The sequence below is a fragment of the Malaclemys terrapin genome, chromosome 14, assembly GCF_027887155.1.
Source record: "Malaclemys terrapin pileata isolate rMalTer1 chromosome 14, rMalTer1.hap1, whole genome shotgun sequence".
Taxonomy (NCBI): Eukaryota; Metazoa; Chordata; order Testudines; family Emydidae; genus Malaclemys; species Malaclemys terrapin.
In genome coordinates, this window is record NC_071518.1 from 8,622,928 (window position 1) to 8,650,891 (window position 27,964).

General features: G+C 44.9%; 1 protein-coding gene and 1 long non-coding RNA gene across 2 annotated transcripts in view; one reads left to right on the forward strand and one right to left on the reverse strand.

Annotated features, from left to right (window-relative positions):
• Window positions 1-126: 126 nt before the first annotated feature.
• Window positions 127-27,961, reverse strand: WFDC1 (WAP four-disulfide core domain 1). The gene is made up of 7 exons (XM_054049048.1): window positions 27,623-27,961; window positions 14,577-14,772; window positions 12,702-12,785; window positions 8,046-8,186; window positions 4,901-4,942; window positions 3,891-3,954; window positions 127-2,152 (listed from the first exon to the last, which is right to left on the reverse strand). The coding sequence occupies exons 1-6, from the start codon at window positions 27,776-27,778 to the stop codon at window positions 3,896-3,898; spliced, it is 678 nt and encodes a 225-aa protein (XP_053905023.1). The 5' UTR covers window positions 27,779-27,961; the 3' UTR covers window positions 127-2,152; window positions 3,891-3,895.
• Window positions 23,552-27,964, forward strand: part of LOC128848835 (uncharacterized) — a 32,903-nt gene continuing 28,490 nt past the window's right edge. Inside the window, exon 1 of the long non-coding RNA XR_008447110.1 lies at window positions 23,552-23,646. This is a non-coding gene — a long non-coding RNA (uncharacterized LOC128848835). The remainder of the gene's footprint in view (window positions 23,647-27,964) is intronic.

Below are 27,964 nucleotides of genomic sequence, written 5' to 3' on the forward strand. Positions count from 1 at the left end.
GCGCTTTGGTTATCCAGGCTTTTGCTCTGGCAGCTTTCACAAGAACTCAAATTCCTCATGACATTTACTCTCTTTTAATTGAAAGAAGAGCGGGATCGGTGTTAAAAACACACAGCTGAAACTAGACAGAGTTGAAAAATATACTGGATTTGTTTTTATTGAGCACCAAAGTAGGAGGACCTACGTTTCTAATCACAAGCAGCACAAAACATGAGTGATAGTATTGAATGAGTCATTGGGCCAGATTCTCCCGCAGTGGAGGTCAGAGCGACTCCACTAAAGGCACCGACTGACACCAGCTGAGATGCTGGTAGCTCATGAGCACTGTGAGCATGTAACGTTACACGAAATGTTTATTGTAGCACCAGACAAGCCTTAACATGATACCAAACACACACATTTAAAAGCTAACCGTACCCATTTCCCATTGAGCTTTTACGGTGTTGCCTTAAAACCATTTGTTTTCTGGGCAGCAGTAAGAACTCAGGAAAATGTGTCTTGCAAGATACGGTGTCGTCAAAAGCAGTATGAATGTTAATATTGGAAACGTTGCCTTCAGAGCTCCGCGCCGGCTAAGTTTGACAATTTAAAAGAACTTGAAAAGAAAAATTAATACCCTAGCACCATTAGGTAAGCTGGATTTTCTACAGCATGTAGTAAACAGCAAACGTTCAGCAGTACCTTATTTTATCAGTCTGCCATCTTTTTTTTTTTTTTTAGATTCATTTTGCAATGATTAAATTCCTGCTCTACAGCTCCTATCCAGCAAAGTACTCAGCCATGAGCTTAACTAGCATTGCAAAGCAAAATGCCCACCTGGGGTTAAGCATGAGACCGGAGCCTAGGTGTTTGATCCTGCAAGGTCCTTAAAACACATAACATTGACTGAAACAAATAGGAATTGATGGCACTGAGCTCTAGAGCTGATTTAAAAATAGTAAAATGTTTTGTACACATTTTTCACTGGGTTTTTTGGGGGAAGGGGGGTCAGGAAGGAATTTCATTGGCAGAGACCCTGGTTGGTTTTTTTCTCCTTCCACTACCGTGTGGGGCACAGGTCACTTGCTGGCTTAAACTAGAGTAAATGGTAGATTCTCTGTAACTTGAAGTCTTTAAACGATGATTTGAGGACTTCAGTAACTCAGCCAGAGGTTAAGGGTCTATTTCAGGAGTGGGTGGGGTTCTGTGGGCCTGCGATGTGCAGGAGGTCAGACTAGATGATCATGATGGTCCCTTCTGGCCTCAGTCTCTGAGTCTAACACTGGAATGAAATTTTTCAAAACCTGACAATTTTAGCTGGTCAAAAAAGAAACGCTCAGTATTTTTAACTTCCCCTTTCCCATATAGGGATTCCAAACTCTAGGGGAAGAATAAATATTTGCATATACTGTAGTACTTAAGGGAATATCAGACAGAGCACCATGGCAGACCATTTCCAGTCTCATGTTGTTAAATACATAGATCACCTTGTAGACTAAATCATAAAAGGATAGTTGTTCACTGGGGCAAATTCATCCCTGGTGTAGCTTCCACTGATTTCAATGGTGACACAACAAAGACAAATTTGTCCCATTTTCTTTAGTGAACATAATAAAGTCATTCACGCTATTCATAAACTACCAGTCAATTCATTTCCTTTTAGGTAAGAGACCTCTGAGTTCTGTTAATCTGATGTACGTGCAGTATGAAAGTCACTGATTGTATTCAGCACATATATATTAGAAAAATCAAGCAGGCTGTTTATACTTAGGGCCTGATTCTAAACCCACGTGCACCATTTTTATACCAGTGTCACTCCTGAGTTACTCCTACGTAAGTGAAATCAGACTCAGTCCCCTAATGTGCATTATAGTGTGTACTGTGCTGATACAGATCTGAAATGAAATTGTGGATGAGACTGGTCATCTGTTCCAGTTGTAAAGGTGCTGCTCAAACACTACAGCTGCCGTCAAAGGAATGGATTTCTCCTCCTCTTCACAGGGCTGAGTTCTAGAATAGCTGCTCTTGCACCAGGCAGGTCTTTAATCAACAACTTGCAGAGATCAGGAAGATGCTGAATAGCTGTATCTGGAGACCGAGGGCTGCAATTCGTCTGAGCCAGACAACTACCGGGTATTTCTTTCTTTAAAAGCTCCTTAAGAGTTAGGTCCCACTACATGAAAATCAAATAAAAAAACCCCGGAATGTAAATGTTTATCATCGCTGTGGTGTTTGCATAGAACACATTCTTACCCAACCATGTAACCTTAGCAATTGGCCTCACTTAGGCCTAATGAAAAGTTAACTGATTCATTTTGTCCCTGTTGTTTTAAAGCAGCCGCATCTGATTCTGAAAGATAAAGACACCTCTGGTTTGGGACAGATTGTCTGATGATGCAAATTCTTACATATGAGCCTGACCCCAAAACCTACTGAAGTCACTGAAGGTCTTTCCACTGATTTCAGTGGGTTTTGGATCAGGCCCCGTGTGAGTAAGCGTATTCATGTGAAGAATCCATGGTGCTCAGTAGTACTACTATAAAGATATTCCCATGCCTAAGTGTTTGCAAGATTGGGTTCCACTGTAGTCTCCTTCTAAACTACCGGTCTCTGCGTTTTCTCATTCAGGATCAGACGTGGCTGCCTTAGGCTTGGGCCCTTAGACGTGCAGTATAAAACATTTGGGCATTTACTATAAAAAGAATTGTATACATTGCATGGACATGAACGTTAATCTTTGGCTAACTGCTGTTTTGAAATGTTTGAGAATCCCCAAATTCCGCTGCATGGTCCTATTCTACACGAGAAAAGAAAACCCACCAAATGTCAAAGGTTTTTTCAGGAAGCCGGACAAATATTGAGAAATCAAAACCAAATGAAAAGGAACCTGAAGAGATGAATTTCACCATGAATATTTTGCAGAGATCTTCCTGCAGCGCAGACCAGCCTTGGGATGGTCAATACCATTTCCTGTTTGTCAGCATATGCCTTTCAACTAAATTCACTTAGGGTACGTCTACATGGCATTGTAACTCCGGGGCTGTGGGACCTGCGCTTGTGGACTTGATGTTTCCAAGCCTGTGCTTGAGCATCCACACTGCATTGTAAACCTGGGTTTACAATTGCTGGATCCAGGTCTCACAGTCATGCTAACGTGGCCACACTGCAACATGCAGCTCTTCTGACTGGAGTCTGCGGCTTGAGCTGCATCCACACTGCAAAATGACAGGGTTTGGACTCAAGCCTCAGCAGGACTCAGGCTCTGATCCACCCCTCGAGTAGGGTCCACAGGCCTGATCCAGTGGGGGTCCTGGCCTGAGTCAGACTGATTTTGTGTGTGGATGGAACGGGGGTTGGGGTTCAAAGCTGAGACTGAGCATGGGCTTACAGTGTAGTGTAGACAGACCCCTATAGTGAATTTCAACCCTGTGCAGAGAGCCAGTATAATCTGTTCATTCTCTTTGAAGCATCTGGCATTGGCCACTGTCAGAAGACAGGATACTAGGCTAGATGAACCATTGGTCTGACCCAGTAGGGCCATTCTGATGGTCTCAGCACCATTAGGGCTTCAAGGACACCTAGGTGGACAATATGCCTGATGCCAGAGAGGGGTAATGTCACCCGTAAAAGACTATCTTTAAATCACTGTACATTAGGCAACTGTCATGCATTTGGAGGGGATAGCTCAGTGGTTTGAGCATTGGCCTGCTAAACCCAGGGTTGAGAGCTCAATCCTTGAGGGGGGCTATTTAGGGATCTGGGGCAAAAATCTGTCAGGGATGATACTTGGTCCTGCTGTGAAGGCAGGGGACTGGACTCAATGACCTTTCAAGGTCCCTTCCAGCTTTATTAGATAGGTATATCTGCATATGATTTTCACACATCCATCTCTTCATTCAGAAGGTACTTACCCAAGTTAACCTAAGTGCTTCTGCTGTTGTTTCACGTAGCCCAGTACGTTATTGGAATTACTCCCTGTAAAACAAAACTCTGCCAAATTAGGGTTTATGGCATGTCCTTTCAGTAATGAACGCTCCAGAAAGATTTCTAGCTGTATATTTTAAATGGTCTGTGTCTTATTTTCCAGTTCTTTGGTGGGGCTGTTGTAGCAGTGGTAGGTTTAAATTACACCAGTGAAGTCCCCAAATTCTGCCTTTAATTACTCCCAACACATCAGTTAGGTTGCATAGGACTAAGCGAGGAGAGATTGACCCTTCCATTCTAGATCTGAGAGTTATCATGATCTAACTAAGGCCTGGTCTACACTAGGGGGGGATCGATCTAAGATACGCAACTTCTGCTACGAGAATAGCATAGCTGAAGTCAACGTATCTTAGATCAACTTACCTCCCGTCCTCACAGCGCGGGATCGACAGCTGTGGCTCCCCCGTCGACTCTGCTTCCGCCTCTCGCCCTGGTGGAGTTCCAGAGTCGACGGGGAGCACGTTCGGGGATCGATTTATCACGTCTAGGCGAGACTCGATAAATCAATCCCCGATAGATCAATCGCTACCCGCCGATCCAGCGGGTAGTGTGGATGTACCCTAAGGTTTGGAAAACCAGCAAGGAAAAAAAAAAAGGTGCAAAGTAGCTTTTCCTAGCTTTTCGCCTTTCAAGAACAGGATTCCTTTCCTGATTAAATCACAAGTTAAAATGAATTTGATTAGGTGTTTCCCATTCCAGACGTGACTTCCATATCATAAACCCACCATACATTGCAGCACTGTTGGCAGTCTCAGCTCTGGAGGACCTTGTGGTAGGGGCCTCACATGTCTGCCCTGAGATGCACTGGCAAAGGTGTGCTGAAAAGCTTCCGAGGAGCGTCTCCCCACTATGCCATTTCATAGGCAGCAAATTCCTCGTAACCAATTGGACCGGTGTAAAGCCCAGCAATACCAAAGACCCACAGATGGTGTCTTACCAAAATATCCCTTGTAATATTTATGCCTTAGATTGCGTCCATCTGCAAAACAAGAAAATACATTATGAGCAGGCTTGGCAGAATTGGATTTTTTAAAATAATTTCGACAGATGAGATCCATGTTTATTTTTAAGCATTTTTCTCTATTTGTATTGATTTTAAATTTTTTACAGTTGTGCAAAATTATGGTTTTTAAGCAATTTTGTTGGCTATTTTCATCAATTTAAATTTTCACAGTCGCTGGAAACTGGGGTGTGTGGGGGGGGTCAGACAATAATTATTAATGACAGTAGGAGTTGAAAAAGATAAAGCTTGATAACCATTAACACAAAGTGTCAACATCGCATGTCAAAATATATAAGGTAAATATCTTTAAAGCAAACTCTGATAAGTTCACAAGCAGCACTTTTCTTACTTCGCCGATCTATACATTTAGAATATTATTGACGGAAGTATTTTTCATCAGTTTTTGGGTGTATGGTGAAATGGACATTTACTGATAAAAACTGAATCCGTCCAAGCCTAGTTATGATAACATATCCAACCAGGCTTCGCTCTTAACTGCTTCCTTTGGATTAAATCCTGGCCCCTGTGCATAGCCTGAAAACTCTACAGGGAACTAGGGGGACCAAGATTCCTACCCTCAACATTTGGGTAGGGAACAGAGCATGCATCTCGCCTTCCCATGGGTGCACCTGTGTTGTCTGGGTATCCGTAGGCTGCTATGCAGCTCCTACCAGTACGTTTCGACCAGTGGATCCATGCAGTCACATCCTCCTCCTAAATACTCTTACCATTAAAAGTAGTCATGATCTAAGGAACCAGTCTTTCTTACACAGAAAGCATTTATTAAAGAAAACAGCTAGAATTTGAGACAATCTAACAGGCTTCTGCACAGTTCAGTTCCAGCTTCATCTCCTTTGTTTACCAGGGACCACACTGTGTCTGAAACTTTTACAGCTCAAAGAGACATCTAATGCACGAACACCATAAACACAGGTACATATCATTACATTAGTGACTCGAGCAGTGCTTCTCAAAGTCGATCCACCACTTGTTCAGGGAAAGCCCCTGGTGGTCCGGGCCGGTTTGTTTACCTGCCACGTCCGCAGATTCGGCTGATCACGGCTCCCACTGGCCGCAGTTTGCCGCTCCAGGCCAATGGGGGCTGTGGGAAGCCGCAGCCAGTATGTCCCTCGGCCCGCACCGCTTCCCGCAGCCCCCATTGGCCTGGAGCAGCGAACCGCGGCCAGTGGGAGCCGAGATCGGCCAAACCTGCAGATGCGGCAGGTAAACAAGCCGGCCTGGCCCTCCAGGGGCTTTCCCTGAACAAGTGGTGGACCGGCTTTGAGAAGAACTGGACTAGAGGACATTAAAAAAAAACACCAAAAGACACAAGAAAGGCAAAGGAAGTTGAAATTCTTAAGCCTTTAGTCTTTATTACCAGAAAAAAACAACAACAAAAGAGGGCTCTGGTTTGATACTTCTACTGGATTTTATTGTGGTTAAGTAGGAAAAGGGGCTGCTGATGTTTTTGGCCTGTGATGAGTTGCAACAGAGTATATAGTCTATTAATCTTCCACAGAAGCTGCACACTCTTGTACAGGTTGAAAACAGTCTCAGAAAACACATCGGCATGTGTGAGCTCCCTTATTGGCGAACAGTCCAGTGGAGGAAAAAAAAGAGATGATCTTTGTGACTCAGACAACAACAGAAACTACGGTCAGATGACAGAAAACAATTTCCATCTTGATTTTTCTACTGTCGTTTAAGAACTTTACTGTTTGATATTTAAATAGAAGGAGCTGAGGTTTACTATTGTCTGTAGAGGGGAAGCAATGCTTTCCTGTCCCAGCCAAAATGCAAACACACAGACATTGATAAAATACATTTACAGGGCCTATTCCTCAGCTTGTCAATTGCCCTAGCTCTATTGATGTCAAGTAAATTAAAGAGTTCAGTGGAGCAGGACCAGCTCCAGGTTTTCTGCTGCCCCAAGCGACAAAAAAAAAAAAAAAAAAAGCCGCGGCAGCACGATCGCACTGCTCCACTCTTCGGCGGCAATTCGGCGGCAGGTCCTTCACTCCGAGAGGGACTGAGGGACCCGCCACCAAATTGCCGCCGAAGACCCAGAGGTGCCGCCCCTTGGTATTGGCCGCCCCAAGCACCTGCTTCTTTAGCTGGTGCCTGAAGCCAGCCCTGCAGTGGAGCTATGCTGAGAATTTGGCTTACAGTCCAGAATGGCATGTCCTGCAAACATGGAGAAAAGTGAATTGCTGCTAGGATTTATTTAGGGGCTGATCCTGAATGATGCCGAACACCCAACTCCCTTTGGCTTCCATGGGGATTGAGGTCAGTCAGCACCTTTCCAGAAGCCCTGAAAGACCATGAACATGAGCTATTTGTATTGATTTTCAAAGGCAGCAGTTTAATTTTCTCTTGTAATTTAAGGCGTTACACACAGACAGCTTTTAACTGTTCAGTGGTTCCTCCAATTAAATGGTTTCCTGTCCTGCATCCTCATGGTGCCTTATCCTTGAGTATCATACTAGTATGATCAAAAGAACACACAGTAAAGACTAGTCACAAAAACATATGCTCCAGCGTCTGCCCCCCAGTTACATCATGGCAACCTACTGTTCTCTTTGTGGGGTGGCTAATGTATAACTAGGCCCAGATGTTAGCCCCCCACGTTTATACAGGGTGTTCATCTCGCGCTGAACTCCCCCACTCCCTCACCCCCCTGAATTTAGCTCACATATTTGGTCTTATGGCATTTTCTTTTAAGGCCAGAGCAACGACTTGGTTGCCAGCACCACGTGCATGTGAGACTTGGGTTCTAAAGCATCCACTCGACTGAGACAGCAGGGAATGGAGAGGCTGCAAGGGGGGATGATGTTCACTCAATGCAGCAGGAACATTTCCTTTGTAATATGGAAGTGTGATGGAGCCAGGGTGGAAAGATCAGATACATCGCCAAAGAAACCCAGGATTAAAAGAGGGAGGAGGTGAAAACCCAGGAACTCTACTTAGCTTGACCTGACATTTTGAGCTGTTATCTGCCTCAGGGCAGGTGACAGACCTCTCAGCATAGCCCCTAAGTTGGATAGAGCAAGCGAGGACGGATGTTTTTGAATGCACTGACCGGGATTTCCACGTAGCTTGATGCACTGACCCCTGTTGGGGATTCCTTCGGCTGTGTTGCCAGGATTGATGATGTGGCATTCATATCCTGTAGGGCAATGCAGAGGCTCGTCCCCATCCTCAGTGGTGCTGCAGGCCTCCGCTGGAAAACAAGCCTGCGTGTCAGAAACCTAGATCTGAGTACGCTGGGCGAACCGGAGAAGGATAATCCTGCTGTGTGCTTTGGTAGCCCAAGAGCTCAAAGTGTTTGACAAACAATCATACATGTCGTGGTCAAAGACACCCACGCATTGATTTTAGTTTACAGACTCAAGCCTGAGGCCAGTTTATTGACATACATACCAGTGCACTGGGGTGCAGTCCGAAGACTGACACCCCTCGCAGCAGCTCGCAGGCTGCTTTATTCCATCAAACCGCAAGCACAGTGGAAAAATCATACGTCATAGAAAAATTAAAGTTGGGGCTTGCCCCCCTATTCCCGGTACCTTCCTTATTATTTTACGAGAACTGGGTGCTTATTAGGTAAAGGGTCACTTGGTTTTTTTCCGATATGGGTGTTACTTGGCACCAATTTAGGGGTATTTTTCGTCAGGGTACATATTATTTTCCGGGGCTTTACGGTTATGGGCACAAGGGAGTTAACATAGGATGCTCAAAGAGGGTATATGATTGGCTGAGTTTGCAGATAGCTGGAACAACAGGAAGAGTTGCATTTAGTCAGTTTGCATTTAGCTAAAGTTACCTATTGCTTCACACAAGCGGTTATTATATTTCATAAACATGCGGTTATTAGGTTGCCGAGGCCTTTACCACTGTTACTTCCTCCCCCCTCCCTCCTCTATGTATGACCCTTAACCGAGTTTGGCAGGGCACCGTACAGCTTGGTCCTGTACCGAGCCTCTGTCAGAGGGTCTGAATTTGGGCCTTCGGTGTTACTCAGGTTATTAAAAGGAAGGCCCCCCCAGTTCTATTTCCCCACATATGGAATATTTAACACGTATAGAGAGCTTGACACAACCTGCTGTCTGCTTTACTCCACTCAAAGAGAGGGGAGAATGACTGCTTCCGCTAAATGGCGAGTCCCTGATGTGGGGGAGTGCCCCGCAGCTGTGAAACCAAGCTAGCTAGCTGCCTTTCCGTTCTTCCCGCGGCCCATTCTACAGGGTGTGTGCTGGGGCTGGGGACTGGTGGAAAAGAGGGGTTGCTGGCCATGCTCTGAACAGTGGGTGTCCTCTCCAGGACTGTTACCAGCTGGCACAGTTTAGAGCAGCCATCAAGCTGTTTTAAGCAGCACCCGGGATTGGGTCAAGAACCAGGGAACAGTTACCAACTCCCTGGTAGTTCTCCCCTTCTTCTGTGCTCAGAGGTCGCTGGGCACAGCAAGGCAAAATGGTTCCAAAATATTCAAGATGCTCTACATCTATTAACTAATGAATTGATTCTCACACATGACTCCTGTGGGGTAACCCAGTATTATCCCCATCTGTAAAATGTGGAAACTGAAGCACAGAGAGGTTAAGTGACATGGCCAAGGTTATGCAGCAAGTGTGTGTCAGAGCTAGGAACAGAACCTGGGACTTCTAACTCCTGTTTCTGTACTTTAACCACAAGACCACCCCACACTTTCTTGCTTTCATTTGTTGGAATTTTAATTTCAGGAGAATCTCCTATAATGCCCATGCCTTGATTGAGGGTACTCACTTCTGGAGCACTTCTTGCTAACTGCTCCATTCAGCGGTGATCAAATAAAAATAAGAGTCAACAATAAATACGGGGGGGAGGAGAGTATGTTTTACTGACACTTGTACAACCCTAGTGAAGTCAGTGGAGTTGAAGGCAGACTTTTCTCATTAGGAATTGCCAGTCTGGATCAGAGCTGGCATCCATATAGCCTGTCTCTGATAGTGACCAGCCACAGATATTTCAGAGGAAGGTGGAAGGACCCCCACAGTAGACAGATGTGGGATAATCTGCCCCATTTCTTAGGTCTACTCCTAGTCTCTAATAAGCCTTGAAGCAAGACTGTCCGAGTACTTTAGAACCATTGATTAATTAAACAAACCTGCGAGGCAGATCATGTTATGCTCACTTTATACATCTAGAAATTGAGACAATGAGGTGAAAGGCCTGATTTTCAGACTTCAAGCCTGCGCTTACTTTAGAAACCTACATTCTGCATGCTCAGCTGTGCATGCATGCGAAACACCACGGAACTGCATGAACAACATCTGGAATCTGAAAATCAGGTCCCAAGAGACTGGCTTAAGGCCACCAAGGGTGTCAGTGTCAGGGTTGGGAATGACAATTCTCAGGTTCCTACTTTCCGGGCCTTTGATCAGATCCCATCTCCCTCAACTGAGGTGGGATTGCATGGCTCAGAGAATTGGTAATGGGATGTGATTTCATCTTTATTTAAGAGGTGACATGACCATGATCTATAAGTACCTACACAGGGAAAATATTTCTGATAATAGAGGGGTCTTTAATTTAGAAGACCAAGGCTAACAAAATCGAGTGGCTGGAAGCTGATACTATACAAATGATATAAAGATAATAGCATCTAGCTCTTACATAGAGCTTTTCATCAGTAGATCTCAAAGCACTTTACAAAGGAGGTCAGTATCATTATCCCCATTTTACAGATGGGGAAACTGAGGCACAGATCGGGGCATGACTTGCTCAAGGGCTTGATGCAGGAATTTACTGTGTGAAATCCTCTGGCCTGTGTTATAGAGGAGATCAGGCTAGAAGGTTACCATAGTCCCCCCTGGCCTTGAAATCTATTAATCTAAAACTCGTTGTTTGAATAAAGTGCATCTCAAGCATCAGTTGGAAAACAGTGCAATGAACTGTGTTAGTCCAATATATATATATATTAAACAGTGTTGGATAAATGAATTATATATAGAGTAGAAAAATATAAAGGAATTTTGGCTTTTCTGTGTCCCCCTGCTGATGCAACATTTCAGAGCTTAATTATAACAGCTTCAGGGTTATGTAAACCATGAAATCTAGTTTGTGTGTCTTGCTTTGTAAAGCCTTATCTATGTAAATAGCAGGGTGAAACAGATCGTCATGAGGGAATTGTTAACTTCAGGTGCCCCGCAAGAGAAGCTAACAAGCAAAAACCCAAGGTCACAAAAACAAACCAGTAAGATAAAACTAGATGGAGCCAGTAAAATTAACAGCAGTGAATATAAAGGAGATCAGTATAGAAGTAGACAAAAAAAAGTTTTAACAGGGTAAGCAGAAATGTATTAGTTTAGGTTAGTTATGATTTAGGCATAAAAATGTTTAGTCGGGTTTAGAATGGGTAGGTACACAGATGAGGTAACTGAGTCTGAGTAAAGTCATGGAACAGGGTATAAAAGTGGAACAGTGGTAGACAACAAGAGAGTGAAGAAGACACAGCGGAAGAACATAGCAGAGGCCAGAGATTTGCAAAAGAAGTCACCTTGCCCCTTCTTCTTTGCGTATACACAATGTTCCTCAGGTAGCACATGACCAGGATTCATCACTGGTTGGATCATTAGCTTCCACGGCTCAGGCTGGGTACTGATGGGTAGTGTGCCAGGAGAGGTAACCTGATCAATTACTTTCCTGGGCTTATCTGTTTTTGCATGTATATGCAGCATAGTGTAACTGTGTCAGTCCCAGGATGTTAGAGACACAAGGGGAATCACGTAATATCTTTTATTGGACCAACTTCTGTATGTGAGAGAGGCAAAATAAGATAAGAGCTCTGTGTAGCTTGAAAGCTTGTCTCTCTCACTAACAGAAGTTGAGCCAGTAAAATGTATTACCTCACCCATGTCATTCATAGATGGCAACAGCATTGTCTTAAAATGTACAAAATAAAGGCTACATGAAACTGTGTAAGCCTGAATGGGAGTGGATCGCGTTTGTCACCAAATACATCACACAAACTAATCTCGCCATTGAGTCATGTAAATCAGTTCTATTTAGTTGGGAAGGAAATAGCTCTCCCTTATTCACCCGTCCATCTAACCCAAACACCCACGCATACAGAATGACATGCAATATTGTATTGTCAGGTTATACTATCATGTCACACCTGACTCTGAGGGCAAAATCATCTTCTACAAGTTGCATTGGGTATATTCTTTGCTCATCCTGTTCACGTCACTTTCCCTGACATTAATCACATTTTCATACACTAATGAGCACTGGTTATGCATCTGCATGGCAGATAGAAGAGGAGAATTTTACCCCTACTAAGGAGGCTTTCAGCAGAGCTGTATATTAAAAACAAATCTTTTGCTTTAGATTTGAAATTCTGTTCACTTCATAGGCCCTGGAGTCACCTTTCCACATGGGGTACAATCACAAATCGGTTATTATTTGGCCTTTTGCACTGTACATCCGTATCTCATTTAATGGACAATGAGTTTACAGGACGTGTTCTTTCCACGGTAACACTGAGTCTGCAAAGTTGATTAAGTGGTGTTTCAGAGGAGCTTGAGGCTCTGAACTGAAACCACAGTACTTACTATTCTCCCTCGAAAAAGGGCTGATTTATTGGCATTGAACTGCTACTGACTTGCATATTATTTTCCAAATCAGTGTCCTTCGTCCTGCAGAATTCAACAACCCACAATGCCCAGGTGATTAAAATGCCAAGTTGCTCTCACGGTACCTTGTAAAACTTCCTCTGGTCCGTCTAACAACCAACCGTTTCCTCCAAGCCAACGTGGTTTCGGCTGCACCAACCAGTCTAAAACTATTAAAAAATCCACATTGTTAAGGATGAGCAGTCACAGGGCACACAATTATTTTCATGCCACTGATTTTCTCCAGTCCCTGATGATAAGGCAGGTGGAGTTCTTCAGGGAGGGTTTTGCTGTGTGTGTTTCGGTGACGTATTTACATTCACAGTCATTCAAAATGTCCCAGCCGCAGCCTGATTGCAGCAGTCATATCAAGGACCCCTGCAACGAGGCGGCACAAAGGACCTAAGCCTGCAAAATGCTGAGCAACCTTTGAGACCCTGATCCAAAATCCATTGAAGTTAACGGAAGGACTCTCATTGACTTCCGTTGGCTTTGGATCGAGCCATGACTCAGCACCTTGTAAGATCTCGCCCAAAGTGGATAGGGCGTCATTGAGTGCTGCTAAAAGTCATAGCAAATACCCCCCCGAGCACGCTCAGAAGCTTCTTTCTTGCTCCCTGTGTAACCCAAGAGAAGTCATAGTTCAATGAGAATGATGTCCATGCCAAGTTTCAAGCCATTTTTACTGTATCCTTGGCTATGTCTAAACTTATGTCGGAGTGTAGAGTACAGGCATTATATGTGCCACTACCCACTGCATGGCAGACAGGCTGTGTCCATACTTGTCACCGCAGTGTGTAGCTCAACATGGCAACGAATGTCTCTGGCAGCTGGGAGGCAATGGGAACGGTTCTGGCAGGGAGGAGGCAGTGGGGAGCTGACGGAGCCTTTCACCACTGCCAGAGCCTTTCACTGCAGAGGGGAAAGGCTCCGGCAGCAAGACACTATACTGCTAAAAATAGCAACGTAGGCATGGTAGGTACTGCTTGGGTAAGTAGACAGCCATGTAGGGTACGTACCCCGGGGGTTCAGGCATGCAGGGCACTTACTCTACTCTACTTACCTAAGCCGTGCCTCACCATCTACGCTGCTGTTTATACCTGTACTAACTGGGCGTGCAGCATCTGTACACGCTGCAGTAAGTGTAGACCACCCGTCTCTTTAAAAATATGGTGTTAGAATTATTTCCCAGTTGGAAAAGAAGATCTCTTTGAACTCTCCCTTAACTTGGAAACAGAAGAAAGGATTTTGCTCAAACTTTTCAAATAAATTCATCTACAGGCAGAGACTAAATACATTGCAACATTAAGAGTATCCACTAGAATAAAAAGAAAAATGACTGTCCTGAAGCTAGCTCTCAACAATCATCAAAATCTCTGACTTTGGCAAGTAGCTGGTTAAAGCAGTTTGGTCTTTCCTATAAAAAGGTGACCAGCAGAACTGGTCGAAAAATGCAGAAAACCTTTTCCAAACACTTTTTGTCATCATTTTGAATTTTGGAAAAGTTCCAAACTGCTTGAAGACCAGCAAAAAAATGTTCTCGGGTTTTTTTTCAAAGTTTTCACTTAAATTTTGAAAATTCAAAAATTGTCCACTCTCTCTCATTATCAGCCATGTGGCCATGAACTTGGGCTAATGTATAATACAGTGAAAATAACTGATCTCGTGATTTCTGCCATTCAAGTTGGTGGAAATCTTGCAAGATCAACAGGTCGTGTGTAACTTCCTCTCTCGTGAGCCAAAAATCACACCAGGGCAGCTTTCAGCTATTCACCGCCACGGTACCAAAGCTTAGTTCTTCATTCAGGCTCAAACCCCAAGTCCTATTTTAGACCCAATATAGATGGGGATATACCCCCATTTTACAGCCTACCATTGTTATTGTAGCTGTTTCTATTTGTATCTGGGCAACATTGTGGACATTTCTTTCTGAAGCAGTTTGATCTCACAGCCCACTATACCTGGAGGTGGCTGTACTGATTCTAAGCAGGCATAGATGCACCCATTGTAACAACAACGCTTGTGTCTTTCACATTCGGAATCTGAACGGCAGCTGGGCACCTCACATGCTCGCTCTGGTAAAGTCTGCGGGGGCGGGGGGCAGCGGTCATTCTTCTGGTAGTGGGCGCTGTGAGAATGAAGAGGGTACTCATAATCCTTGCAAAAAAATAAAAAAAGAGAAAACACAGATTTGGCATAAGGGAGAACATTTGGTCAACACCAAACATATTGCTAACTGAAATAGCTGGAGTGAGCATTAAAAAGCGACTGACTTCAAGTATTCATCGAGGAAGTGGCCCCACCACCCCGTGCCTCAGTTTCCCCACCTGTAAAGTGAAGATTCTAATCTGTCGCTATTTTAGCAAAGTGTTTGGAGATCAGTTGATGAAATGTGTTACCCAAGTACTACTATTTATTACATTGTTTTAATGATGTGGAAGCGTTCAGGAGTCTAATTTTTAAATCCCTAAAATGTCCATTACACTTGTCTGAGAGAGTAAGAGAGAAAGGCAGTAGGCACTTCAGTAACTGGTGCCTTAAAAATATTCTAGCGAGAAAGAGAGATCAGTTGAAATGAAGATGATGATATAGAGGTCTTATTGTTCCTGTGTTTCATAATCATTCTGTGTTTGTTGTGATTAATTCCAGCAGCCTTTTACTAATTTAAAACCTTCCTGTAAAGTGAGATTAGTAACTGAAGGCCTTGAAAAGAAGCTTAATCTTTCTTTCATGCATTTGGAGCCTAATCTGTTCCCTTTCTGGACAATATCTTATGCCTCACCTGTAGTATCAGAGTTCTGAATGTTCTGCTTTTCCCCTCCTCTGACCTTTTAAATTAGTTTACCTCAGGGGGGCTATAGGAGTTTTCAGGCATGCTCACCATGGGATTAGATATTTTTGGTTGGAAGACTATGTTATCAAACACATGATCTGGCTAGGTGACAGCACCGTTGGAGGAAGACCGGGATGTTCTGCAGGTCTGAAAATCTGTCTGCCTGTGGATTAAGCAGCCTAAATATAGTCTCTTATTTTTGAAAATCCTGGGCAAGATTCATGATTTGGGATGCCATAGTTTAGGCCTGTCCAACATAAGGCACCTTTAAGGGGCCTTTTTTTTTTTTTTCAGAGTGCAGGTGCTCAGTGTTGTTTGAAAATCAGGCCTCTTAATCACCAGTTATTTTTGAAAGTTATGCCTACGCTTGGCCTTAAGTTTTTATTTTTTAATTTCCAGACTTGTATAACACTCAGGACTTGGGATTCCCTGTGTCTGAAATGTCCAGCTTTGTACCAGAAGCTGCAGAGGAGGACATATGCCCATTTAATACTGTGCCAAGTCAAACTGTATTTGGCTATGGGGAAAATACGGCCTATTCTTAATCACACACAAACGATGAGGAAAACTCTCAAGTAGAAATAGCAGAGCGTGGCACTTTCCCTGACAAGCATAAGCAGCAGCTTACAAAGTCACATGCTTCACACAGATGGCATTTGGACGAGGAGTCAACTCCCTGCGTTCCACAGAAATTGACAAGCCACTCAAGCTCCATTCCTACTCACCATGGGCCAAACCCCTCGTCCCTGCGCTCAGACATGCTGTGTGAGGTGGGGAAGTTCTGTGGGAAAGGGGGAGGAACCAATTTCCCCACCTCAGGCGCTCTGCAGACACTACTGCTGCCTCAGTTTCCACCTGCCCTGGTGGGCAGGGCTGTGTAGGTGGCTCAGCCCCATCCACCGGTCACGCTTCTACTCCTGTGCTTCCCTGCTCGTGGCGGTGCCTAGGGACTTGTGCGCTCAGCTCTGTGAGATACTGATGATGCAAAGCCTCTCTGCGCAAGCTGCTCAGATCAGGAGAACCGCTCTGTCAGCCTCACCCCCTGGAAAGGGAATTCAGTGGCCCAGGTCTTGGTCTGTAGCTGAGAAGCACACAGCACAACAAAGGAAGGGTGCGTGTACGCGGGTGTGCATGCACACAAAGTTGGCTCTAAGTCACCTATGTAACCTTCCAACCATCAGCTGTCTGTGGGCCAGTCCCATCCCATGGTGTCAATTAGAGGGCCAAATGCTGGCAGCTGCTATCATTTGCACTAGCTGCCAACTTCCCTAAGGAGCTAATATGGGGAGCCCGCCCCCCAGGCATGCCCTTTTCCCTTGGTCACACCCCTTTTCCCAAGGGGAAAAGAATATGATTGGGTCCACCCTCTTCTCAGTGGTTGGGAAGCTATGCAGAGGGCTGGGAAGAGGGTAGCCAAGGATCAGATATACTGGTCTACGTCACAACAGGTGGCTCTGACACATCACAGCAAGCATTCCCAGGATAGCTACATCAGCCTTAGGGCTGCTTTCTGTTGGTGGGACAATGCAAAGCATCTCAATGCAGGGGAAAATCACACCCATTGTCTAAATAATACATCACTCCTCGGAGGAATGATTTTTGACTTCCGAATTTTTATGTTCTTCAGACACAAACATTTCTTGTCTCTTTTGCTATCTAACTATTACCATGTGCTACCAGCAAAGTGTCTATTCATGCTCTGGAGTATGAAAAAAATAACTTCTATTGGATTTGCAAAAGAATATGGTGTCAGTGTGTCTAAGCACTAGAGAGACAGAGAACCTGGGGAATGTAAGTGAAACTAAGCTAAACTGAACAGAGCAAACTTCAGAAATAGAGAATAGAAAAGTTTGACTATAATCCAATAGTGGGATCAAACTAGACTCACATAGCCAGATTCAGCGCTCATGAACACAGGTGCAATGCCAAATAAGCTCCACCGAAGCCAAAGGCATTACTCTGGATTTACACCCTCTGAGATCAGCATTTGGCACAAAATGATAAAGCTGCAAATGGAGACAAGAAAAGAACTTGCTATCAGAGTGTTTGGTTTAAGAATCTACCTACACTCTCGTAATGATGTCCAGCACCCTAGCCTTTGCAAATCAGTCACAAGGGGCCAGATTCTCTACTGCAGGGGTAGGCAACCTATGGCACGCGTGCCAAAGGCGGCACACAAGCTGATTTTCAGTGGCACTCACACTGCCCAGGTCCTGCCCACCGGTCCGGGGAGCTCTGCATTTTAATTTAATTTTAAATGAAGCTTCTTAAACATTTTAAAAACCTTATTTACTTTACATACAATAATAGTTTAGTTATATATTAAAGACTTATAGAAAGAGACCTTCTAAAAACGTTAACATGTATTACTGGCACGCAAAACCTTAAATTAGAGTGAATAAATGAAGACTCGGCACACCGCTTCTGAAAGGTTGCCGACCCCTGCTCTACTGTATTGCACCACTCTAGTCAGGCTGTTCTCAAGAGGGCACCATCAGGTTACAGAGGAATTTGGATTGACACTGAGAGATTCTCCCCATGTCTGGGCGCTGTTAAATCATCCCTGCCAGAGGTACCCTATCCCTGGGACTCAACAACGCTTCTGGAAAGCAAATGTTTGTCTTTAGGGTACCGCCCATTGAACTAGGTGTTGTCAAAACAAACTTCCTGGGAGAGGATCCCCTGCAAGACCTTGAACTCCCAAGCTGGATACTCCCCTGTAGTATCAACACACCTGGTATGTTTATCAGGTACAATGTATAAGCAAAAAGAACAGGAGTACTTGTGGCACCTTAGAGACTAACAAATTTATTAGAGCATAAGCTTTCGTGGGCTACAGCCCACTTCTTCGGATGCATATAGAATGGAACCTATATTGAGGAGATATATATACACATACAGAGAGCATGAACAGGTGGGAGTTGTCTTACCAACTCTGAGAGGCCAATTAAGTAAGAGGAAAAAAAACTTTTGAAGTGATAATCAAGATAGCCCAGTACAGACAGGTAGATAAGAAGTGTGAGAATTCTTACAAGGGGAGATAGATTCAATGTTTGTAATGGCTCAGCCTCTCAGAGTTGGTAAGACAACTCCCACCTGTTCATGCTCTCTGTATGTGTGTGTATATATATCTCCTCAATATATGTTCCATTCTATATGCATCCGATGAAGTGGGCTGTAGCCCACGAAAGCTTATGCTCTAATAAATTTGTTAGTCTCTAGGGTGCCACAAGTACTCCTGTTCTTTTTGCGGATACAGACTAACACGGCTGCTACTCTGAAATATATAAGCATTTCCCATGATTTGCATCTAAGATAAGTCTGCTTGCCAAGAGTTTCTGCCTCTCTCCTTGGGCTTGGTAATGGTTATGTGTGGGAAACTGCTTTTGTTTAAATAAGAACGCAAATAGATTTTCCAATCACTAATTTTTCCCTTTTCCAAATAAATGCACCCCGCGGACATAGGTTAAGGGGGGGGGGGAATCATGGCAGCCCTTCATTCAAATATTGTCATTACATCCATGTACAAGGAAACATTGAAGGCTTCACTGCAATGCTGTTCGATTCCAACAGATGGCCTCAGTTTGCAACTGTTGAGAGCCAGTGCACAAATAACTCGATTTAACTTTGGGACTCGCTGCAGCTACTATGGCCTTGTTGTTAGGAGTGACTGGATTGGAATCAGTTATTTTAAAATGGAATTAGGAATAACTAATAGTTCGTTTAATAGAAAACTGATGCAATTCAGTTCAACATGATAAGGGGAAATTATGTATATTTTTTTTAATGCTGACATGATAGATTTTACCTCCACTTTCTTTGTAATGGATCATGCATAACATATAGAGACAACAATATGATATTTCTTTATTTCAGCCAATCTCCTACATTTGTGCAATGACAAGAACCACCCTTAATAATAGGGAACATTCCCAGATGTCTGAAATGCCCTCTGATTGAGATGCATCCAGTATATTACCTGGGAACTGTAGTGTAAACCCACCCAGGTTCTAAATAAACAATTGCAGCTTGTAGATCATGGGGTGTGGTAGGGAAAATCCAGATGATGATTGGTTTTTAATTTGTTGAGAAGTGAAGGGGAAAAAACCTAATTCACCAGTATTTCCACAAATGAAAGCCCCAAGTTATATTCACACTGTCAGGTTCTAATACGCCTAATCATGTTGACAAGAACCTTATTCCACTAGCAGTCCATGTATTTAACAGGCACTACTCACGGAGTAAGGTGCTGCTCAAAGTGAGGAAAGGCATCAGAATCTCTTCCTATGAATTGATGGGTCACATTATTCATCATGAGAGCTCTTTGATTTTTTTTTAAGTTCAATATTTTGATTTCAAAATGCAAAACAACAGCAACAACAAAAAGAAATTTTTTTGATGAAGATATCCCCAATTTCCCACCCTTTCCTGCATTTTTAACCAGCAATAGAGTTGGTCAGAACACTAACTTCCAATTTTGAAGTTTTGAATTTCAAAAAAATAAAAAAAAAATAAAATTTGAAATTTTGGGAAATTAGATTTTTTTTTTAAATCACAACATATTTTTTTATTTTTGTGGAACCAGGTCTATTCATAATTCATAATCCAGACCAAACACTGGATATCAGTGAAAATGTTCAGGAATCCCAAAAGTTCCATAGACTTTAGCAGGGATGATTATTCATCAAAGCATTCATTTTGGAAGTTCATTATTTGTTATTCTCCTATTTAAAATGTTATTGCCACTCAACCCATAGTCTGAAATGTATTTACCTAAAATATTTACCAAATACAGATGGGTAACTGATAGTTAAAAGAAAATGAATATGATTGATTCACAGATGATTCACTAATTGAAAGGGCAAAATTCATAATGAACAGTTGACCATAATGAATGTGGCTTCCCTTTTAGAACAATAAAAGTTCTAAGGCCAAGAATTCCCAGAGTGGCCTTTTCCCTACTAAGTTTCTCCTTACTTTCTCAGTGTTCCTAGTGTTCTGATATCCCGGCACTTAAAAATTCACTGCTGTACAGCATGTTTGTAAAATATAACTAATCAACATGCTGCCACTGCTTTGGATATCATAAGATTTTTAGGAAAAAGGGAGGAAAGTAATTCCCGCATTTACAAAGTCTTGTATTAATGCTGTCTTGGAATAATGATTTCCACGAGTGCCTATTTAATAGCTTGCCTAGGATTTACATTTTGGCTGTCAGCATGACTTGAATTTTTAAACATTATGGATTCTGGCAGTCTTAACATTTCTGCACTTGAAGATATTTTTCAATCCTGGAGGCGAGTTGCTGTTTGTCTCAGGAGGCTCATGAACTCATTTTAATGGCGATATCTGCATTAAAGACTTCCAAAACTAGTTAACAGTGGAAAGTTAAAAGTTCAGCTGAGGAACCTGGAACGCCAAATCCAGAGTGACTAGGAAAAAAAAAAAAAAGGAATGAAGCCTCATTATCCTAAATCACTCACTGTATTCCCAGACTTTCAATAACATCTGAGGGATCTGACCCGCCTCATAAAAATTCCATCCACCCGTATATTTTTCTTGTCTGCAAATGAGAACCAGTTTGCCTCTAAGCACAATGCACTGACACTTGAACTCCAAGGAAATCTAAATAGATTTCTGCTGCACATAAGGATATTACAATGCAGAATGGATCCGGCGAGACACATTTCTAGTTGGGGTTCCTGTTGAGACACAGTTAGGGCCAGATTCTCATCTGTTGTAAATATGCCCAGCACCATTTAAGTCAATAATGCTACACCAATGTACACCAGATGAGGGTCAGATCCTTTACGTTCAAGGCTGGCTTCCTTTCATTGTTCTAGACGCTTGCCCTAGTGAGACAATGCTTAGAGCCCAATTTTGGCCCACTACAAATCAATAGGAGTGTTGCCATTGATTTCAGTGTGTGCCGTGTGATTGGTGAGATTTGTTCAGTTAATGGCCACCAGTCATCTTTCCTCTGAAACAATAAAGAATAAACATCTTGTGCATGATGTGCATATTCATGGAAACGAGGGATAGGAATACCTGATAGATCATCATCTCCATTTCACTGCTACTGCTGGATCTTTGGAAACGTCTCCCACTCTCGATAGGGATTCCCACTGGGTTACATCTTTGGCCCTCTGCTGTCTCACTATGCCCTATCCCTCGGGTCTCCATCTGATTGCACGTCTAGGTTAATACCGCACAAATCTGTTGTTCCAACCCCAACCTCTTCCCTTTGGGCCACTCTTGTATCACTGATTGCGTCTCTGACATCCTCCCATCAACTGAAATCTAACGTGGCTAAAACTGAATGTCCCAAATATTCCCACTCCTTCCTTTTGCTGTCAGAAGCAAAGGATCCGAAACATGATCCTGCATTCATTCTAAATACAGTTCTCGGTATAAGCAGGAGGCAACAAATACATTAGCTTGGGGCAGGTCAAACAACGGACTAAGAACAATGTTCCCTCTTCCCCAAAAAGACAACCCTGTCCGATGAGATGCGAGGGTCTAGGTGGAGAAAGAAAAAGGCTGATCACAGGAGCATTCCTCACTCTGCATGACTGGTGTGCATTCAGCCAGGCATGGACAATGCAGCACATTGGTGCAGAACCAGACACCAGACAGAGAGAGACTCTGCAAAGGTAAAAGTCAGGCATTGGAACTCTCCTTCTTCAAGCGTGCAAGGGAAGGGAGAGAGAAATGCAGCTTCCACCCCCTCCTAGAGAAAGTGATACTCCTTAGCTTGCCAGATCAGTAGCACCTGGATTAGCTGCTACCAGAAAAAAGTCCTTTGAAAAGCCACTGGTTCCAGGAGAAGGGCATATTTAAGGGAAACGATTCTGTGCCTTTATAGAACAAGCTATCTGAACATCAAAACATAGGATCCTATCTGTCTGGGTCTTTTGCTTCGTAGTTTTTGTGGAAAGCAGAAGACTGCAGATTTTGACTTCACAGTGGTTTTGCAACATGGCAGACTTATTATTGTTAATAATAATGGTATTTTTTCCCAGTGCACCACACTTCACAAAACACCTGTCGCGTGTGCAGAGCAAGTCTGCTACTGAACATGTCATTGTCAGCCTCATGGCCATAGCCCCTGGCATTTTGTCTTTGTGGCCCTTGGTTGTGCCTCCTAATGTGAGTGCCCAACCTCTCGGTGTGCACAACCCATTCGCTGTGCTCCTCTGGAGAAGTTGGGTGCCTGCACCAACAGTGCACACGTAAAACAAGTTTAGCATCTACTTTGTGGGCCAATCAAACCTGAGCATGCAGAAACAGATGCCAGCTTAACAATGGCTGAAATTTTGACCCAACGTATTCAGGAGGCAAAAGGTATTGGCCAATGTTGGCTTTTAAAAGGACAAGGTCAACGTGAATTTTTTTTTAATTTGCTACTTTAAAAAAAGCAACCCTTTTTCTGAGATCCCCTTTAAATAGCATGCCTTGAATTTTTAACTAGGAATTTTCTTTTTACTAAAATTGTATACCTTTTTCCTCCTTTTTGTTGACGTTTAGAACAGTGTTGCCAACTCTCATGATTTTGTCATACGTCTCATGATAATTATTGTTTTCCTTAAAGCCCCAGCTCCTGGAGTCAAGTGGATATGTGATGATTTCAGCCTTCATGCTTAAAGAACAAGTAAGTTTCTTGCCCTCGTGACTGTGGAGAAAGCTTCAAAATGTGAGCCCAGTGCACTAAACCCCGAACCTAGGGTTACCATACGTCCGGTTTTTCCAGGACATGTCCGGCTTTTCAGCAATCAAACCCCCGTCCAGGGGGAATTGCCGAAAAGCCACACATGTCCGGGAAAATGGCCGGCACTTCCTCTCCCCCTGCAGCTCTGCTCCACTCTCTCAGATTTACAGAGCCAAGCTGCCCGAGCCAGCGCTACTGGCTTCGGGCAGTCCCCCCCTGCCTCCGGACCCCGAGCCCTCAGCCAGGCACTTCTCCTACCCGGCTCCAGCTGAGCTGCTCCCGTGGTGCAAGGTCCAGAGGCGGGGGGGGGGGGGGGGGGCGCTGAGCTCGGCTCTGTAAGTCTGAGTGGGAGGAGCCAAGCAGCTCGGCTGGAGCCGGGGAAGGGACGTGCCCAGCCAGCTCTGGGTCCTGAGGCAGGGGAGGGCTGCCCGAAGCCAGCAGCTCGGCTCTTACATTCTGAGAGGGGGGGAGCAGCTCAGCTGGAGCCCAGGTAGGAGAAGTGGGGTCCAGAGGCGGGGCTGGGGGGTGCTGAGCGGGCCGGGGGGCCGGCGGGGCTGGGGGGTGCTGAGCGGGCCGGGGGATGCTTGGCTGGGGGTCCGGGGGCTGGTGGGGCCAGGGGGTGCTCGGCCGGGGATCGGGGGCCGGGCCGGGGGGTGCTGAGCGGGCCGGGGGGCCGGCAGGGCTGGGGGGTGCTGAGCGGGCCGGGGGATGCTTGGCCGGGGGTCCGGGGGCTGGCGGGGCCAGAGGGTGCTCGGCCGGGGATTGGGGGCCGGGCCGGGGGGTGCTGAGCGGGCCGGGGCATGCTTGGCCGGGGGTCCGGGGGCTGGCGGGGCCAAGGGGTGCTCGGCCGGGGATCGGGGGCCGGGCGGTGCTGAGCGGGCCGGGGGGCCGGTGGGGCTGGGGGATGCTGAGCGGGCCGGGGGATGCTCGGCCGGGGGTCCGGGGGCCGGCGGGGCCAGGGGGTGCTCGGCCGGGGGCCGGCCCAGGCTGGAAACGCCGGGGGGGGCAGCCTGGGCCGCTCCTCCTCCCCCCACACCCCCCCTTACCTGCTTCAGGCTTCCCGCGAATCAAATGTTCGCAGAAGCAGGGGAGGGGGCGGAGTTGGGGCGGGGACTTTGAGGAAGGGGCGGAGTTGGGGCGTGGGCGGGGCTGGGGGTGGGTCCGGGGTCCGGTGGAGTGTCCTCCTTTTGGAGGCTCGAAATATGGTAACCCTACCCGAACCTAAAGACTCAAAAAGTAGAAGGCAAATAAAAAGAACCCCAAATCTATTGTTTTTTTTACATAATCTCATGATTTTAAAGCCAATCTCATGATTTTTGGTGAGCCTGACTCATGATTTTTGAACGTTTGGCAATACTGAGAAAAGTCTTTTGGCCCCAGAATATTTTGAACTCCAGAAACTTGCTCAGGCCCAACCCCTCCCCTTCTGTTCTATGTACACAGAACTGTTGTAGCTTTGCTGCTACTGATCCTGATGGACAACCTTTCAGAGTTGGAACACTGTGATCATAGTGTCTAGTACCACTTTGGAGACTAACTGCCTGGCTAGTTTTCTCTTTGCAACATACTAAGTAGGTAAAAAGGGTTTTCAAGTACATTGCAACTGGATTACTGGGTAGGAAACATTTGAGTCTTGCTAGAAAAGCGTGTTGTGCTTTTGCAGGAAGTTTCCTGCATTTCACTGGTTTGCTCTCAGCTGTAATGGCCTGAAGATAAGAGTGAGGCTGGTCCCAGATGATGGCATGTCAGCCAGAAACCCACCCCAGCAAGCAGTGCTAATGAACGCCTGTCGAAAGTCTGGGGAGGCAGAATGGAGGAGGTACTTCCAGAGAATAGTCAAGAACAAATCATGTTTGCAGTGTTGTAGCCATGTTGGTCCCAGGATATTAGAGAGACAAGGAGAAAGAGACAAGTTTTCAAGTTTACGCAGAACTCTTCCTCAGGTCTGGGGAAGACACTCTCAAGAGTGTCACAGCTAAATGCAAGGTGGAGCAGATTGTTTAGCATGCATTGTTAACACATATTTCAAGGGATCATTCAAGGTGAAGTGGCCCATTAACACCTCTCTAGTCATAGGGGGAAAAGGAAAGTCTGTCTCTCTCGCCAACAGAAGTTGGTCCAATAAAAGATTTAAAATTTGTATTAAAGTTATTACATCACCCACTTTATCTCTCAAGAACAAATCAAGCCAAAACAATCTAATTTCCTTCGTTGACAGGGTTACTCTCCTAGTGGATAGGGGGCAAAGCTGTTAGTAAGGCTTTGACACAGATCCACATGACATTCTCATAAGCAAACGAGGGAATTGTGGTCTAGAGGAAATTTCTATAAGGTGAGTGCAAAAACTGGTTGAAAGACTGTACTCAAAGAGTCTTCCTGGCTCTTTGAGCTCTGGTCAAGTGAAAAATTCTCTAAATTGTATCTGTTCTTATCAGATTAACTGTTCACTGTCAAACTGAGGGGGAGGGGGAGGCATATCTAGTGGAGTCCTGCAGGGGTTTGTCCTGGGTCGGTACTAGTCAATATTGTCATTTGTAACTGGGATAATGGTGTGGAGAATATGCTTATAACATTTGCAGATGACACCAAGCTGGGAGGGTTTGCCAGCACTTTGGAGGACAGAATTAGAATTTAAAACGACCTTGAAATATTGGAGAATTGGTCTGAAATCAATAAGCTGAAATGCACTAAAGACAAGTGCAAAGTACTACACTCGGGAAGGAACCATCACATGCACAGCTACCAAATGGGGAATAACTGGCTAAGTGGTAGTACTGTAGAAAAGGATTTGGGGACTATAGTGAATCACAAATTGGATGAGAGTCAACAATGTGATGCAGTTGCGAAAAAGGCTAGTATCCTGGGGTATATTAACAGGAGCGCTGTCTGCACGGGTGAAAGTAAGGCGGTACGGGCCGTGGCAGCTCTTGAATGTCGTTGCCCCTTTTGTGCCCCCCCAGCCGCCAATGGAGGGGGGGGGAAGAAATAGCTGCCCCTGGGCTGCGATTTAAAAGGGCCCAGGGCTCCAGTCGCTGCTGCCACTGGAGCCCCGGGTGGCGCGGGCCAGGCAGCGCAGATGGGCTGGCTGGCGGACACTGACCCCAGCCCCGCCCCTTCCGCCCGAGGCCCCACCCCTTCTGCGGGGGGCCAGATCTGGCCCCGTACCAATAAGAGCTCAATTTTACTTTCACCTCTGTCTGTATGTAAACCACCGGAGGTAATTGCCCCACTTTATTTGGCACTGGTGAGACCTCAGCGGGAGTACTGTGTCCCGTTCTGGGCAGCACACTAAGAAAGATGTGTACAAATTGCAGAGAGTCCAGAGGAGAGCAACAAAAATGCTAAAAGGTTTAGAAAACCTGACCTATGAGGAAAGGTTAAAAAAACTGGGCATGTTTAGTCTTGAGAAAAAAAGACAGAGGGGGGGGGGACCTGCTAACTGCCTCCAAATATGTTAAGGGCTGTTACAAAGAGGATGGTGATCAATTGTTCTCCATGTCCACTGAAGGTAGAACAAGAAGAAATGGGATTAATCAGCAGCAATGGAGATTTAGGTTAAATATTGGGGAAAACTTTCTAACTCTAAGGATAGTTAGGCACTGGAACAGGCTTCCAGGGAGTTTTCCATCACTGGAAGTTTTTAAGACCAGGTTAGACAAACACCTGCTGTCAGGGATGGTTCTAGGTATATTTGGTCCTGCCTCAGCACAGGTGGCTGCACTAGAAGACCTCTCCAGATCCCTTCCAGCCCTGAATTTCGATGATTCTGTACGAGGAGGCAGACCTGAGAATGAATTCTCCCTTGAACTACTTGCTCCATGACAGGAACGACCTCTTTACATGTATATACATAGTACCTTTTATGTATGGATCTCAAGACACTTTACAAAATTGTTCATTAGCTAAATGTCACAAAACCCTTGTACATATTATCCTCACTTTACAGTGGATGCATAAAATGAGTCACAGAAAGATGAAGTGACTTACCCTAGATCACTCACACACCAAGCCAGTGGTTGAGTTGGGCTTAGAACCCAGGAATTCTGACTCCCAGTTCCCCTGCTCTAAGCAGTGCACCATGCTACTTTCCTTTTGGTATTTCATGCTAGCACTTCTATGCACATTTATATGGGTTTTGCACTTGCAACCACATTCTCCTTTTAAGTTTCCCTTCTCCAGCCTCTCCCAGTGCAGAGCACCTCCTTGGGCTGTGGCTATGGCATTACAAATTTATTTCTCAATGTTATAGTGTGCCCTTATCTGTATGTCTCATGTTGCAGCAAATAGGTGGTAAAAATTTAACACAGCCTAGCAAGCTTAAACAAGCCCTCTTACAAACAGAAAAAGCGTAGGATCCAAATACTGATCATTCTCAAAGGACACACTGGATTTAGAGAACTCACACCATTACATACGCCTGCCTCCCGCTAGTTCACATGCAATGCCCCCCACAGCTAGGTACTCACATCATACTTCTCTGCCAGTTTCAGATGGAGAGCACGTTTCCAGAGATTCTTTGCAAAGCCTGATTCTGGGAGTAAGATTGAGACACATAAGGCTGCAGCAAAGATCTTTTTGCAGAAATGCAGCTTGGGCACTAGGCGATTGCTGCTGGAGTCCATGCTCCTGATGAGAAATAAAAAAATACGGATCCCAGCTTTCAAGGAGCCAGACGAATCAGAGGGAGGGAGAGAGCTGACTGCTGAAGCAACCGGCTCTTTACTGGGCAGCTTCTGGGAGGCAAAAAAACAAACAAACAAAAAAAGTTTGGGAGCCCAGAATCAGGAGCCAGGAGTTGCTGTTGAACT